General features: G+C 44.2%; 1 protein-coding gene across 3 annotated transcripts in view; it reads left to right on the top strand.

Annotated features, from left to right (window-relative positions):
- zranb3 (zinc finger, RAN-binding domain containing 3) overlaps nucleotides 1-14,353 on the top strand; it is a 71,943-nt gene that overhangs the window by 49,454 nt on the left and 8,136 nt on the right. For all 3 annotated transcript variants that reach the window (XM_069166414.1, XM_069166415.1, XM_069166413.1), the window contains 3 exons: nucleotides 3,578-3,682; nucleotides 5,526-5,668; nucleotides 12,363-12,503. In XM_069166414.1, coding sequence (XP_069022515.1) covers nucleotides 3,578-3,682; nucleotides 5,526-5,668; nucleotides 12,363-12,503 — 389 coding nt within the window. The remainder of the gene's footprint in view (nucleotides 1-3,577; nucleotides 3,683-5,525; nucleotides 5,669-12,362; nucleotides 12,504-14,353) is intronic.

Genomic DNA, 14,353 nt, shown 5'->3' with positions numbered 1-14,353 from the left:
CGCGCCGCCGTTCCCCTGACTCCCCATGATATTTATTTTACCATAATCCAAATAAACACGCGGGCCTCTGTGTGCTCCGAGGGTGCAGCGCAGGAAAAAAAAAAAACCTTCCTAATGTTGATTTGTATCTCCAAATCCGTGTGTCGGCTTGTCGGCAGGCATTAACCTTTAGACTTCATCCTTTTCTCCCGCCTCCTGCCCGTCCTCTCCGACGGGGCCCTCGACAGCTGAAATTCAGATTGGAGCTTTTACCTAAACCCGCTGGTCAGCCTGTTTCTTGTGAAACGATGTTTGGCTCAGGCGCTGCTGGTCTGATTGAAGTAAACACTGAGGGTAAGTGGCTTCTCAGGCTTCAAATTGGCAGTAGTTAGCGCTAATGAAGCAGTAAGAGCCGGGAAAATTTTCTTTATTGTGGTTATTTTTTACCATGATTATGCCGTTACTGCCCAGCCGCTGCAGTATGATTACCTATAATTACAGTGAGGAACAATCTTATGGGTATATGCGTATTTTTTTTTTTTTTTTTTTTTACTCTTCATATATCTCATTATTTTTGCTGCTAATGCACGCATACTGTCACAAGAGAAGCAGAATCTTCAAACATATATTCAAATAAAGGGGAAGAAAAACAAGAGAGATCGCTTCACAATCTCCTTGGTTACCACAGGAATTACCATGGCAACCTATAAAGAATAAAAAAAATGTGGCCAGATTGCAGAACTTGAATGTAATTTGATTCAATGTTCTGCAAGTTATTAATTAAAAATCTGATTGCTTTGCTGAAGATACCTAAAGTTTGAGTGCGAACTGAGCTACAGTGAAACCGATGGTACGTGAACTTTGTCAAACTGGATGTTTGGCTTCTCGTTACAGAGTCGGGTTCTGCAGTTTCTATTTATGTTTCACACGGGAACAAATCGGTTTCTATTGTTGCAGCCTCCCGCTAGTGGTTTGACTAACAATAATAGCTGTTACATTTTTTTGTACTTGCTTACTTGTTTCTCATGTTAAAATGTGGAAATCTGCTTTAATCTCTTAATGCCATAGGGTGAAGTGCACTAATTTACTTACGTTACTCAAAAGACATCCGCGTTACCTTTTCTTTCTCAAACCCCGTTCGTCCAGGTGAAAGTCCTGGGTTTTTACATCCAACCGAGCCTGCAGATGCCGGACCCAAATCCACTGCGCAGATGTTTCAGTCTGGTCGCACTCCGTCGGGAATTATTTCCAGTCGTTGCATCCTAAAAGGGCCAACCGCTGGAGCGGCTTTTGACCGATCGGCATTTGACCGCCAAATGTGCTCAAAACTCTGTAATTTCAGACTTGACTCAACACTTGACTCTATTGTCGTTGCACCCCTGCCGGTCTCTGATTGGTCCATCCCTCAGAGCGGCTGTGCGAACACGGTCCCCCAAACTGTAATCACAGCGAAGAAACCTGAAGTTGAGAGCCAAGGCAACCCTCAACCTGGACTTTAGCGCTCTTTTGTCACAAGACCTCTTTCACACAATCTCAATCTTCGACATGCGTTTTATTGACACTTGACACTTGACCCTGGCGTGATATCCTCTAGTGGACTGACAGGCGTATTGCACACGTTGACATGATACGGAGCTGCACATGCAGGTACAGATGTTTGCATTAGAAAACAAAGGAGTCTACAGCCGTGTTAGAGCTAGAGCTCAATGCTGACATCAGTCATCAATCAATCCAACATAAAGTCAGTAATTATTAATAACTGAAGGATACAGACCTGTCGTTGAGGCCTTCATTCACTTTATGCTGCTTCTTCTCACAGCATCAACTTGTGAGAAATTGATGCTAGCTTTATAATAAATTCTTCAGTTGTAGCTAATAAGAAAACAGCTCACTCGCTGACGCCCACCTCCTCTGACACATCCAGTTAATATTTATTTGATTGCATCAGGAAGGTTTGTTTGCAATCCATCCCGCCTCCATGTTTGTATATTATCTAAGTTATATAACCACATTATTACCCTGACATTTCTTCTCGTCAGGCGAGTGAAACAATAATTGCGCTGCGTCGTCACTCAGGACACGAGCAAACGTGCGTGGTTGTATTTCTTGTTTGCTTTGGTTGCATCGGTGACTCAGCAGCAAAAAAAAAAAAAAAAAAGAAAAGAAAGAAAGAATCCCACGTTTCACCAACTGTTTGGGCAGGAAAACACGAGGAGCCAGTCAGGAACCTCCAGAGAAACATGACGGGAGTGTGTGTGCAGTGCAGTGCAGTGATCGAGCACCGTTTACTGCTTCAAAGAGGGATTTTTATGGTTGTCTTTCTCCGCCTCGTGACGGGAGCGAAGCCCAAACTGTCGACTATTATCCTTCAATACTCGCAGTATTTGTGGATCTTCCTGCACTTCTGCTTAAAAAAAACCCGACTTAAACACTTCTTCATAATCTTTGCAGGTTAATTTTCTGTCACTCAAGGAGACGTTTCAGCTCTATTAAGTAGAAATACTTTCATTATGGCGGTTATAGGCCTTAATTCATGCATAATTTATCAAATGATATTCTTAATATGACTTTCCTGGCTAAGTAATTAAATGGATCTGACATAAAGCGCCTTTCAAGACAGACCCGAAGTGCTCCGCGTAGAAAAACAGTCACTTTAATGCATTTTTCTTTGGTTTCATTCACAATTTGACACAAAAAGAAGCAAGAAAAGAGGAGAAAACAGCAGATCGTGAATTGAAAATCAATAATAATACACAGCTGTATGAAAAAAAATGAATTTATAAATGTAACATAACGATTGTATTCGGTATATATCCTCACAGAGGCCCTTTGGAGAAGTGTTTTTTGTTTTGCTTCGTATCTTCTTTCTACCAAAGAATTAGTCCTTGTCAAACTTTTTATTTATTTATTTATTTTTTATTGTGTAATGAAATTTGATTCCCCTCTTCTGTGTTGAGGTGGAAGCAGAGACGGATATCTCAAAACTAACATTATTGATATCATTAGAGGGGAGCGAGAACATGTTTTTGTAATCTGGCTGGGAACGGTTAACAGGAGGTGTTGTGAACAAAAATACATTATTATTATTATTATTACGAATAATAATACCCTATAATTATATGTAATACCCTGTTGTGTCACTCATGAACTCATGACTCGTCAGTGTTTGGTTTGTCCCTTCTGGGCGAACGTAGAAACGTGGCAGCTCAACATGGCGCCTCCCGATAAAAGAAGGACTCATTCTAAACTAATGAAAACACAATGACTCTTAGTTTCAGGTGATTGTACACGAATGAAAATATTGACGTGAATATTACAGTATTTTCATTTTGCACGACTAAATTGCAGTTAATTCTACACAAACGCTGCACAAACAAACCTGGATCAACAAAATACTCCATAAATCAAATCAAAAACATCCCCAGGTTTCATAGATATATATAAGTGGAGACTTGATATGAGATGATTGATATGGAGTTAAACCACAAATCCTGGGTTAAAGATGTCTATGATTAATATGAGTTGCAGCTCTACGAAGAGCGACGGTGGTTACTTTGCTTCAGGCTGTCCTCTTCGTCTCTGTCTCCTCGTCTTCTAGGACGGAGATCCGTTGAACTTGAGCTTCGTCCCTCTGGACATCAAACTCACCAACTGGGACGACCTGCCCGAGGCCTTCAGCCGGCGCCGGGAAAATCGAATACAGGTCTGCCCTTCCCGCCAGGCTCACTGTGTGTGTGTGTGTGTGTGTGTGTGTGTGTGTGTGTGTGTGTGTGTGTGTGTGTGTGTGTGTGTGTGTGTAGATGTGTGTGGGCGTGTCTATTGCATGTGCTTTGATATTCATGAGTGTGTGTGGGTGTGCGTGCGTACTGGAGCATTTACACGAGGGAGATGTACCCTGCTAAATTTGTCATTATTGTAAAAACCCTTTGAAGGAGAACAGATTTTTATGTTTTAAGATATTTTCTTGTGATTTGACAACAAAGACGAGAAAAAAATACACAGAGAATTGGACGTGAGCTCGAGAGTGGAGTTGGAACGTTTTCGGGTCTGCATGCCCATCGGCCGCTTTAAGGATGACCGTAATTTCAGACTAAGATAATTTGGTTTGGTATGACAGTCCGCGCAGCTATACCGCCCGCTTCCACTGATCCAGTAAAAATGAGGCGAAAGGCAGCGCGGTGGGTTATTAAACCCAACAGATACGCGTGTGTCGCTGCCATGTGAAACTAATGACGCCACCGATCACGAGCGGGACATCGGGAGCCTGACAGATAGGTGGTGTGGACGCCCACTTTAACCACCACTGCGGGGCCTGAGGAGGAGGAGGAGGAAGAGGGAGGGATGATGGAGAGAGAAGGAAAGAGACAGGGGGCGGGGGCGGTTCGGGCGGTTTAGGCAGCCGAGGAGACCGGCGGAAAAAAAAGAAAAGAAAGTGCCGTTTTATGAGGGTCGTTAAAGGAGACGGATCATCGCCTCAAACGACCCCGCGTGCCAACCGGCTAATATTAAATCCTGCAATCTGCCGCCGCGGTAACGGAGCCACTGACAGACGCCCCACCTGTCACGTTGTTTATGTTGGTTCGTGAAAAAAAACGAGGCGTGCGCCGCATCCATCGTGCGAGCCATCATTTACGCCCCGTTACGCGCCGATTGTCCATCGAAATCAATACGGAGAAAGCGGTTTATCGTGGACGGAGGAGGCAGCGGGGTGTGAAGTCCTCCACATCCAGTACAACAGAACAAACAAACAAACCAAACATTTATGGAAACGGAATAATCTGTATCGTTTTGAACGTAGGGCTTTATCTCTGAGAATAGAATTCGTTGCAAGGTCCTTTTCATGCTTTGGGTAAAGCTCGCTCAGTTCCTGATATGAATAGTTGAAAACATCCTTATTAATATCATTATAATGATTCCATCCAGATCGATCTGAAGCACACGCAGGCCAAACTACTGATCTTGCTGCTTTTAACGATTAGTAAGAAATATTTCAGTCAAAATGTACCCGACTCACCCTCTGAAACATCAGCAGAGAAAGCCTCGATGTTTGGAGAGCTTGAAAAACTGTCAGTAAAATGCTTATCGAGTTTCATCATCACACAAGTCATCTTTTTGTGACGGTAGGTATCATCCAAAAATACCCACTTTTCATGTGTAATATTGGTCGGTAAATTGCCCATTAGGACTTTGGTGCTTGGTGTGCTATTTGTTATTTTGCCAGTGGATTTTTCTTTTGAATCCATGACTTGGCTGAAAGGAAACACGACTCTCTCTTTTCGGTTTGATGGGTTTTGTTCAGCTAGCTGGAAAACTGTCTGCTTTGAATTGTTTGTTTTCAGCTCGAGCGAATTTTCGAAATTGAAAAGCCAAAAAAAAAAAAAAAGTTTTGCTTTTAAAGAGGTTCCAATGTCCAAGCTATCAATTTGTGTTGAAGATGAGGGCTCCATGAATACGAAGTGAGGTGTCGTGTGTGTGTGTGTGTGTGTGTGTGTGTGTGTGTGTGTGTGTGTGTGTGTGTGTGTGTGTTTTCCCGTCCTCCCCTGCAGGTGCTGAGGTTCGTTCAGGACTGGGGCGGCTTGGCAGCCATGAAGCAGAAGCTGCTCCGGCGCGGCGGCCTCCTCTTCCACAGCCCGACGCTCGGCCTGCAGCAGCTGGCCGCCGCCCAGCGCCCTCACTCCAGCACCAAGAGGTCAGACTCTAGCTGGAAACAAGCTTTCACTTTCACTTCCACCGAACCCTGACTTAAATCTGTGATTTTCCGGTCTTAGCCTTGGAAGTGTGTGCGTGTGTGTGTGTGTGTGTGTCGTCATGGCAGCTCTGTGGATTTCTCCACATGTTAAAGGGGTGTTCGTGGGGCTGCAGTAAGACAGACACCTGGCACTGCATAGTTAAAGGACTCTATTTTAGCTATGTAAGTGGTGTGAGTGCATTTAGGGCATGTTCCAATCCTCTTTTACTACTTTAATGGCGGATAATATGAGTGCAACGTGAGGTGTATGGTTTAAAGGGGTTGGACTTTGACTCCTAATTAATCATAGGTGTGTTTTTGGGCGTATCATAAAATAGACCGGTGTCAATAATAAGCCTCCCATTCCCTTTCAGAACCGGGTGCTACATAATAGAAAAGGGAACGAGGTGTGCGTTGATCCAAGTCTGACCCAGCGATTAAAAAAAATAAATTAAAAAAAACAACTCTCCACCATCAGTTTAAGCCCCGCCCATTACGTCCACGTCGACCCGCAACCAAAGAGGTTTGATTTAACGATCGAAACTTAGTGCGACACAATAAAGAGCCTGGTTTCAAGTCTGTGACCAAAACCAACAAAACTTTAAGGGAGAATTTGATTTCAGTGCAAATAATTGGATTCATTGTTCATTTTTGATTGCAGTGCGAGAAATTTGCTCTCAAAACTGTCTTTTACACTTGCGTAAAAAAGACAGAACTACCTTCATAATGTCCTGCTAAGGACATATAATATAGCTTTAACCTCACAGCATCATGTACGCAGCCATCAGGTTGATATTGTAACAAATGGAAACTCCAATTTGAGGAGCTGCCTTTAGCTTATTTACATCTGCCACAGACAACAGGATTAATGGCTGCTCGCTTGAAAGGAGAAGCCGGCTTTTCTTTTTGGTGGTGAATCCTCCCTCATCATCACTGTAAACTGTGTGTGTGCAGCTCAGGGGTCAGATGTGGCACCGCTCCCCTGCGCCGCTGTAAATCTCTAAATAGTAGCAAAGACGCGGAAAAAAAAAAATTCTCCAACGTGGCGCCTCCTTTGGGCCAGATAGTGTCAGTTCGGTTTTTTTTGTTTGTTTTTTAAAGCGGTGGAAATGGTGAGACGAATTAGTTCCCAACATTATGTCAGGAAGCGAGAAGCAGCGTGTGAGATTTCACAGAGAAACGAGCGGATTTGTAAATACTAACTGCCCCAGGCGTCGGGGAGTGTGTGTGTGTGTGTGTGTGTGTGTGTGTGTGTGTGTGTGGGTGTATCAAAGGGTGTCAGCTGAGGCATGAGAGAAGACGGGATGAGCTGTGTATGTGTACATGTGTGTAGTTTTCTTTTCTGACAAACAAGCATTGTTGCTGGCACACTAATTACAGCTGGCGTGGATAGAGGCAGGGTGAGTTTGCCAATTACAGGGTAGACTCGTGTGTGTGTGTGTGTGAGTGTGAGTGAGTGAGTGAGTGAGTGTGTGTGTGTGTGTGTGTGTGTGTGTGTAAGTGAGAGAGAGCGTTTCTCAACCCGGGAACGTGTTTGGGTGCACGAACCTAATCAAGGTGTGAGTAGGAGGCAATTGGCCCGGCTTGATTTGATACCTGTTTGATTTATTCACTAATCAGAACCAATCAAGCTCTGGCTCGGGCTCAGTGGGACGATCGCGGCTCACCTTCCCTGCACCGAGCCGCTCAGTTTTCAGCTACCTCCAGCGTAATGCGCTTTGCCCGGGCTTTCCAAATACAGGATATTGTTCGTCATCATTCACCACTCAGCGTGATTTACAGTGATTTCGGGAGAGTTAAGAGGATGTTAATCCAGTTTGCAACCGGCCTAAGCAGCATCCGTTCTTAAAATTACTCCAGCGTTGGCTTTAATGTGGTTTATTGCTTCCTACAATGAGCCAATGCCAACAAAAAGTGTTTTTCGTCTATCTATTTTTCCACATAACTTGGCTCAGCATTTTGCTACTACGGGGAGACATTTTTTCATCAGGAATGTATGATTTTATGCATCACGCATTCAGTCATAACTGATGACCAGCGGTCCAGCTGAAAATAGTCCCGTCGTTAATTAAAAAAATAATCATCAAAAAGCGGTGGGTTTTTTTTTTTTTGGGGGGGGGGGGTGTCTGTTTGATTGACAGGGGTGTGGTGCAGTCGGGTTTCGGCTCTAGGTGGGCGGGGCGTCGTGTCTCCGGGCTCCCGATCAAATCGAGCCACGTTCACCGCTCGTCCAAATGTGGCCGATTCTGACTCCGAGATCCAAGATTGCGACAGCTAAATGCCAAACTCGAGGCTTCGTAACAGCGGTTCACAAACCGACAGATGACTTCACTGTTGGTTGCGGTAAGTACAAAATTTTAGACACGCAAGAAAATAAATAACCAATCAGCTTTGACATAAGGTGATGTGGAGATAAAATGACTTCTCGCAACATTTCTGTCGTCCTCCTGAGCTCTAGTACAGCATCTAAAAAGAAAACCAGAGCATTTGGCTCAGGACACGTGGAGCGACATCATGTTGCTTTGGCAGCTTACATTAAAGCTGTACTCCACATGTAGTTTGGGGGGACTTGAGAGAAATATTTTTTAAAAAGATTGGTCAAAACTCAAAGGAGCAGGGGCCAAGATATCCAGAGTTTTTGTGTTGGCAATGAGTCACAAGGAAAAACATTGGATCCTCCACCTCCCATTATGCAATTTGATAACGTCTTCCCCCCCGACAAATGCCCACATCTTTCAAACTCCACACCCACAGATCGTAACACAGGCTGTAAATTTGGAGTCTCAAGCTGAAACCGAGAGAAGACGGGGAGATTTTCTCCAATTTGCCAAACTTCCCCTCAGAGCCACAGAAGGTCTTTTCACAAGCTGAGTGCTGCTACTTATAACGAGTTAACTGAACTTCCTGTAAGAAACAAACAAAACAGCGGAATAGCCCTTTAACGTAATACTTGTTAAGATTTGAAACCCTAACTTTTTGGTACTGTTTGTGGCTACCAAATGCACAGGGTTCACGAAATGAACCAGGATTTAAATCACGAGGAATATATTCATTAATTGCATCGATTATTATAGGAAGCTAAAGTTGCCAACACATTCATCAGGTTATAGATTTTACCAGCTCCGTGTTTCTTGCGCTGGGCGACAGCATCAATCGGTGACAGCGGCTTCGGCTGGTCCGCGTTAGTGTGATGTCACACAGCTGAGCAGGCTCTGGTCCTGATGCTGAAGTGGGCGGAGCCAGCGTGCTGTCAGCCGCCCGTCCATCAGAAAACCTCGCGTCCTAATAATCCGGTTGGAATCAGGTGGACTGCCGGGTTTTTGTCAGGGCTGTTGCAACATCCGCCGCTTCAGTGTAACATGTCTAGATTTACTGGAGCTGTCAAAACTCTGGACATTTTGGGACATCAGCACATTCGCTTGCTTGCTGAGAGCCGGGTGACAAGATTGATAGCACTCACATGGAATTGGTTTTACCAGATGCACTTCCCAAATCCTTTTCTTTAGAAATCCCCTCCAGACATCTTTTAAAGACACTTCGAATAATTATCTGGTATCTGTTTTTTTTCAACAACAAACTTTCTTGTACAACTACTTAAAGTTGTATCTATTTCTCCTCACTCGTTAAAAATGTTACCTCTGAATTTGATCTGCTGGACACAAGATGCCTCATACGTCCCTGTAAAAAAACGTCCAAGTTTCCACATCGCACTTGTGTAAACTGAATTGTTTCCGGGATTTGTGATGTCACAAATTATGTTCGAAGCCCCGCCCTTTAAAAATCTGATTTTCAGTCAGCACAGACAAACTTGCCGAGGTTAATATTGTATTTTTACGGCTGAAATCACACCTGGTTTTCCGAGATAGAGGCCGGTTTGAAAAAAAAGATGTTGAAGACATGAGTGAACCTGCCCCTCACCCCCCCACCTCCACCCCCCCTCCCGATACCGACAGAAGATGTTTGGATCACGGCAGAAAATGTGATTCATAAGGAAGTGAGCAGCTGTCACCGCCAGTTTACAGAATTACTGTCCAGACACCCGGCTGTATAAAAGCATGCAAACACACACATATCCACTCTCTCCCAGAAGCACAGTTGGGCTCCAGTTTAGTATAAGGTATGTCGTTTCATCCAGCCTCTGTGCTGGGACTGTTTGAAGCAAAGGAAGCTCTTGTGTTTGATGGAGACTTACCTTCTTCCTCATCTCCCCTCAGCTTCCAGAGAAGCTTCTCCTCTTTGATGTGCCTCTCTCCTCTACTTTCTGCCTCCTGTCATCCATCCTTCCTTTATTTAAAAAAAAAAAAAAAATTCTCCACTTCCACCTTCTTTCCATCTCCCTTCCCGAAGAAAGTGTTCTGTCCAGATGGAGGTGGTGGAAATGCATAAAAATGTCGCTGCGTAGCCTGCAGGCCTGAGTAGAGCTACTAAAAGTGGTTTAACGGTGCCAACACCTTCCTTATCGAACAGCAGGGTGGTGAACGGAGGCCGCCACTAAATTAGTCATCAGGAAAACGGCGCAATCAGGATAGAAATGCATCATGTGACCATTCAAGTACAAATGAATTACCCACAATTCAGATTATTATTTATTTTTATATGAAAGGACTACAGTAAACCTTTGATAGTTCCTTCAGTTGAAAAATATCAATGCGGTAAATTCCTACGTGAACATGCACGTGTGTGTGTGTGTGTGTGTGTGTGTGTGTGTGTGTGTGTGTGGATAAAGATGGAGATATAATATATATATGTATGTATGCACAGATAGATTGAAATGTAGACAAAATATATGTAAATATAGATATGTATATATGTGTGTGTACATATATATGCAGATATAATATATATAGATATGTGTGTATATATATATATATATTTTAGACATGTTTGCAGATATATTATGTAAGTATGTATATATATGTGTGTGCTTGCATATATACATAGTATATATACTGTATATAATATGTATGTATATTTATATATCTTTGCAACATCTAATTCGTTTCTATACATTTTGATTCTTGGCATCAACAAACTTTCAGTAAAGTGTAGAATGTTTTATACATCCAATAAGTCAATGCACACATGTTTTATTTGTCTTTTACAGTGTAGTAAATGTATCTTTATAGTTAAGCGATGTTTTCCTACTCGTCCTATAGTTCCAGGAGCCGTTCCAGTTATTGATTTTCATTTCAGAGGTGGCAGGGCTACGGTTTGTTTGCCAGCCGTGAAGTTTCATCAAACTTAAGTTCAAGAATTGACAGAGCTGTCAGAGCAAATTCTTCCGAGATACAACATTAATTATCGATCCGCGGAACAATTAGTGAACAGCTTCATCACCGGAGTTGATTGTCTGTGAAACAGCTCCACGGTGCTGCAGCTGCCTCGTGTTCCTGTCTGTCCTCCTCTTCACGTACGGCAGCAGGCTTTTCTTGTGTGAGAGGGAAAAAGATGTTTTGAACTTGGGACACATTGCATGACTCGGAAGGGGAATCTTCTTTGCTCGAACTACCGCGTGTTGTCTCGAGGCCCTTCGCCGTTGATTTTTTTTTTACAGGAAAAGGTAATAAACACAAACGCGCTGCACATTTAGATGACTTAGCGATTTTGTAGATTATGACGACTATTCGAAATTCGCGCCCCGTCAGTGGCAGCCAACGTCTCGTCAACCTCGGAATAAGTGCAGTATCTTATTGGTAAAATCAAAAAAAAAAAAAGTAATTTGTTCCTTGGGAGCGGGATTGGTTAGTGAAGTGGTGGAAATAGCAGAACGCTCAGTGTCTACCAGCTGCAGGGCTGATGTTGAGTCTGACCTCTGACTTCCCCTGTAGAGAAAAGAGGGAGGATAATTGCTCCGTGGAGACCGTCAGAGTGTCGTATCATCCCTCGGTGGAAAGCCTTAATGTTACCTGGGGACATTTTGGTGACTGGTCACTTTTCTCTCACGACCACGCTACTATTTTCTTCCCCGTCCAGAACAAACATGTTAAGGATCTCGACTCTGTGTGTGTGTGTGTGTGTGCGTGTCAACTCTGACATCCTGGGGTCATTTTAATCCCGCCCACATTGGCACAGAGTTTTTTTCTTTTTTTTTTCTTTCGTGCGACTTGCACACCTTGCATCTGCGTTACGAGGGGCTATAAAAGAAAGCGGTGGCGGGGCAGATGGATTAGATTAGATGATTGACGATCCCTGTGGGGAAATTAGATTGCTGCAGCAGCAATAGTAATGGGATTCAGCAGGGGGAAGGAGACAAACAGAATATAAGAACACAAACAGAATGGGAAATAAGCAATGGGAGCGAGAATTTGAGCGTTTAAGCACAGTTTGGTGCAATGGAAAAAAAAATTGCACGAGGCTCTGCGACTGGGGCCATTTGTGGATTTTCTGTGGCGGTGTCTGCGGATTACCGCGGTCCGGGAAAGATGACTGAGATTACAGAAATGCTCGAGCGACCTCAGATGTCCTATCGTACCTGGTGCTATTGCTGTCCGGAGAGAGTTTAAAAATCCATCTCCTCGCAACGACTCCCCCGTGATCTACAAGTGAATCAGCTCTCATGCTGGAGCTCTCCGGGTTATGTAACATCTGCAGAATCCACCGCTCGCTCACAGCCGCGTTTAATATCACGTTGTTTTATTTATTTATTTTTTTACAGGTACCTGAGTCGAGAGGAGGTGGCGCAGGCCTCCCTGAGCAAGGCCGAGCAGGAGGGAGGCAGCGTCCGACTGGTCGTCAAGGAGAGCTTCTTCACCAAGAGGAGGTCGGCCTCTTCTCTGACACCACCTGCTGCAGAGAGGTCGGTTACTGGCGACGAGCGTGTGGGCGGATGTTCGGGACAGGAGAGGTCCAGCTGTTCTTGGGTGTTTAAAGTCTGAAATAGCATCTTCTAGACTCAGAGCTTTACAATTTCGATTCAGTCATAGCAGATAGTTAGTTATACATTACCCTTAAAGAAACACGACATGGATTTCACGCGCAAAAACTCCTGTGGTTTGGGAACATTATGTTTTTTGAAGAATTTATTTCAAATCACAAAACAACTACATTTTTCAGTCCATCAGTTTTACGAAGTGATCCATCTTTTCAACTATTTACAGAAAACTAAAATCGAAAAATTGGGGCTTTTTGTAAGGAAGGAAGGACAAATATACACGTATACATGCATTCGTGCACATATATACTTATGCATTTTCACATGGGAAAGGTTTTTAATTATAGAAAGAGTGTTTTGGGGGAATATTTACTTTCCACTTCTTCCCCATGTTACAACATGTGGTAAACATGTGTCATGAAACATGGGAACTCGTGTTTTCTCTGTACGGGTCACCTTCCACTGTACAAACAGTGTTTTTGATCGTTCATGGATTCGTCCTTTATGGTCTGTGATGTTTCAAGCTCCGTACACGAGAACGAGTTGTCTCGTCGCACGGTTTCCTCCTCGGGATGCGGAGCATTTTAATTTTCTTGCCCTCGGCTGTCTCCATGGAGATCTGTATGTACCTTAAGGGAGAGGCACAAAGGCCTGCCGAGAGTGTGTTAGTACAGTCAATATAGACCATAATACAATCTACTGGGTGAGATGCAACGGCCAGCTCACCCCGGGAGGCAATATCACTATGGAAACCTGATGCGCACGCGCACACGCACACACACACACACACACACACACATACACAGCAACTGGTGTTACATACAAAATGCCAGCGATGGTCCATGAAGGGCCTTCAAGGTGTTACTCAGGATTTGTGCACAACATGCAGCTTCGTACCGCTTGAGTTACGAAAGCGCCTCTGAAAAAAATACAAGACGTGTTTGGCAGAAGCTAAAATGCCTGAAAGAAATTCCCTCTGTTATTGTGCCTTTCTTGCATTACATCATTCGCCTGCTAGGCTGCTACGTCTGCTGGCCTCCGCGGCTCCAAGGTGTCGGCCCGTGCTGCCGTTGCCCGGCAACGTGGGTTCTCGCGACTTAACCGCTCGAACGCCAAAGCGTACGGCTTATTTTGTCCTTTTGTTTTTGTTTATTTTTCCTCGCAACGTTGCGTATCGTATCCACGAGGAAGCGTGAAAACTCAAGACGTCGATACTCGGCTACGGAGCCGGTTCCAGGTTTCCGTCAGTGACGAGACAGCTGAGGTGTGTTACATATCCTTAGTTAAATGCTGGAACGGCGTGGCTGCCGTGTGGCGTCAAAACCCGCTTGCTTGCTTTAATGACGCTCGTATTCAAACGCGGGTTCACCTCCGCGTCCGCAGGAAGCAACAAATTAAGACGAGCGGCACCGAATCTCCCTCCGGATCAGCAGCGAGCCGGCGTCAGATCTCCCTCTCCCTCTCTCGTGCCTTTGGTTTTCCTTCCGGCGCGCAGCACTGAAGATGAGCCGAGGTGGTAAACATTCGCAGGCTGTGTGCCGTTTGCTGAAGGCATGTTGCGTGATTTCTGGGGTTTGGAGCACGAGTTTTCAGAGAGTTACCTCATGCTGCGATGTCGAGCTGCCAACGTGCTCCTTCGCTTTATATCGTGCATGAATTGAAATGACTTTGAAGCTAAAGTACAGGTATATTAATTACAGATCTGGTTAATCACATGTTCCCACAAAACGACATTCTTTAATACGGTTTTCAATTTGGTTTTGGCACTGAACGTG

This window comes from Embiotoca jacksoni, unplaced genomic scaffold (genome assembly GCF_022577435.1).
Source record: "Embiotoca jacksoni isolate LCO1_2020_lvr unplaced genomic scaffold, fEmbJac1.0.p SCAF_38, whole genome shotgun sequence".
NCBI lineage: Eukaryota > Metazoa > Chordata > Actinopteri > Embiotocidae > Embiotoca > Embiotoca jacksoni.
Note: the sequence above shows the minus strand (reverse complement) of the source record. Positions and strands in the feature narration are given on the sequence as shown.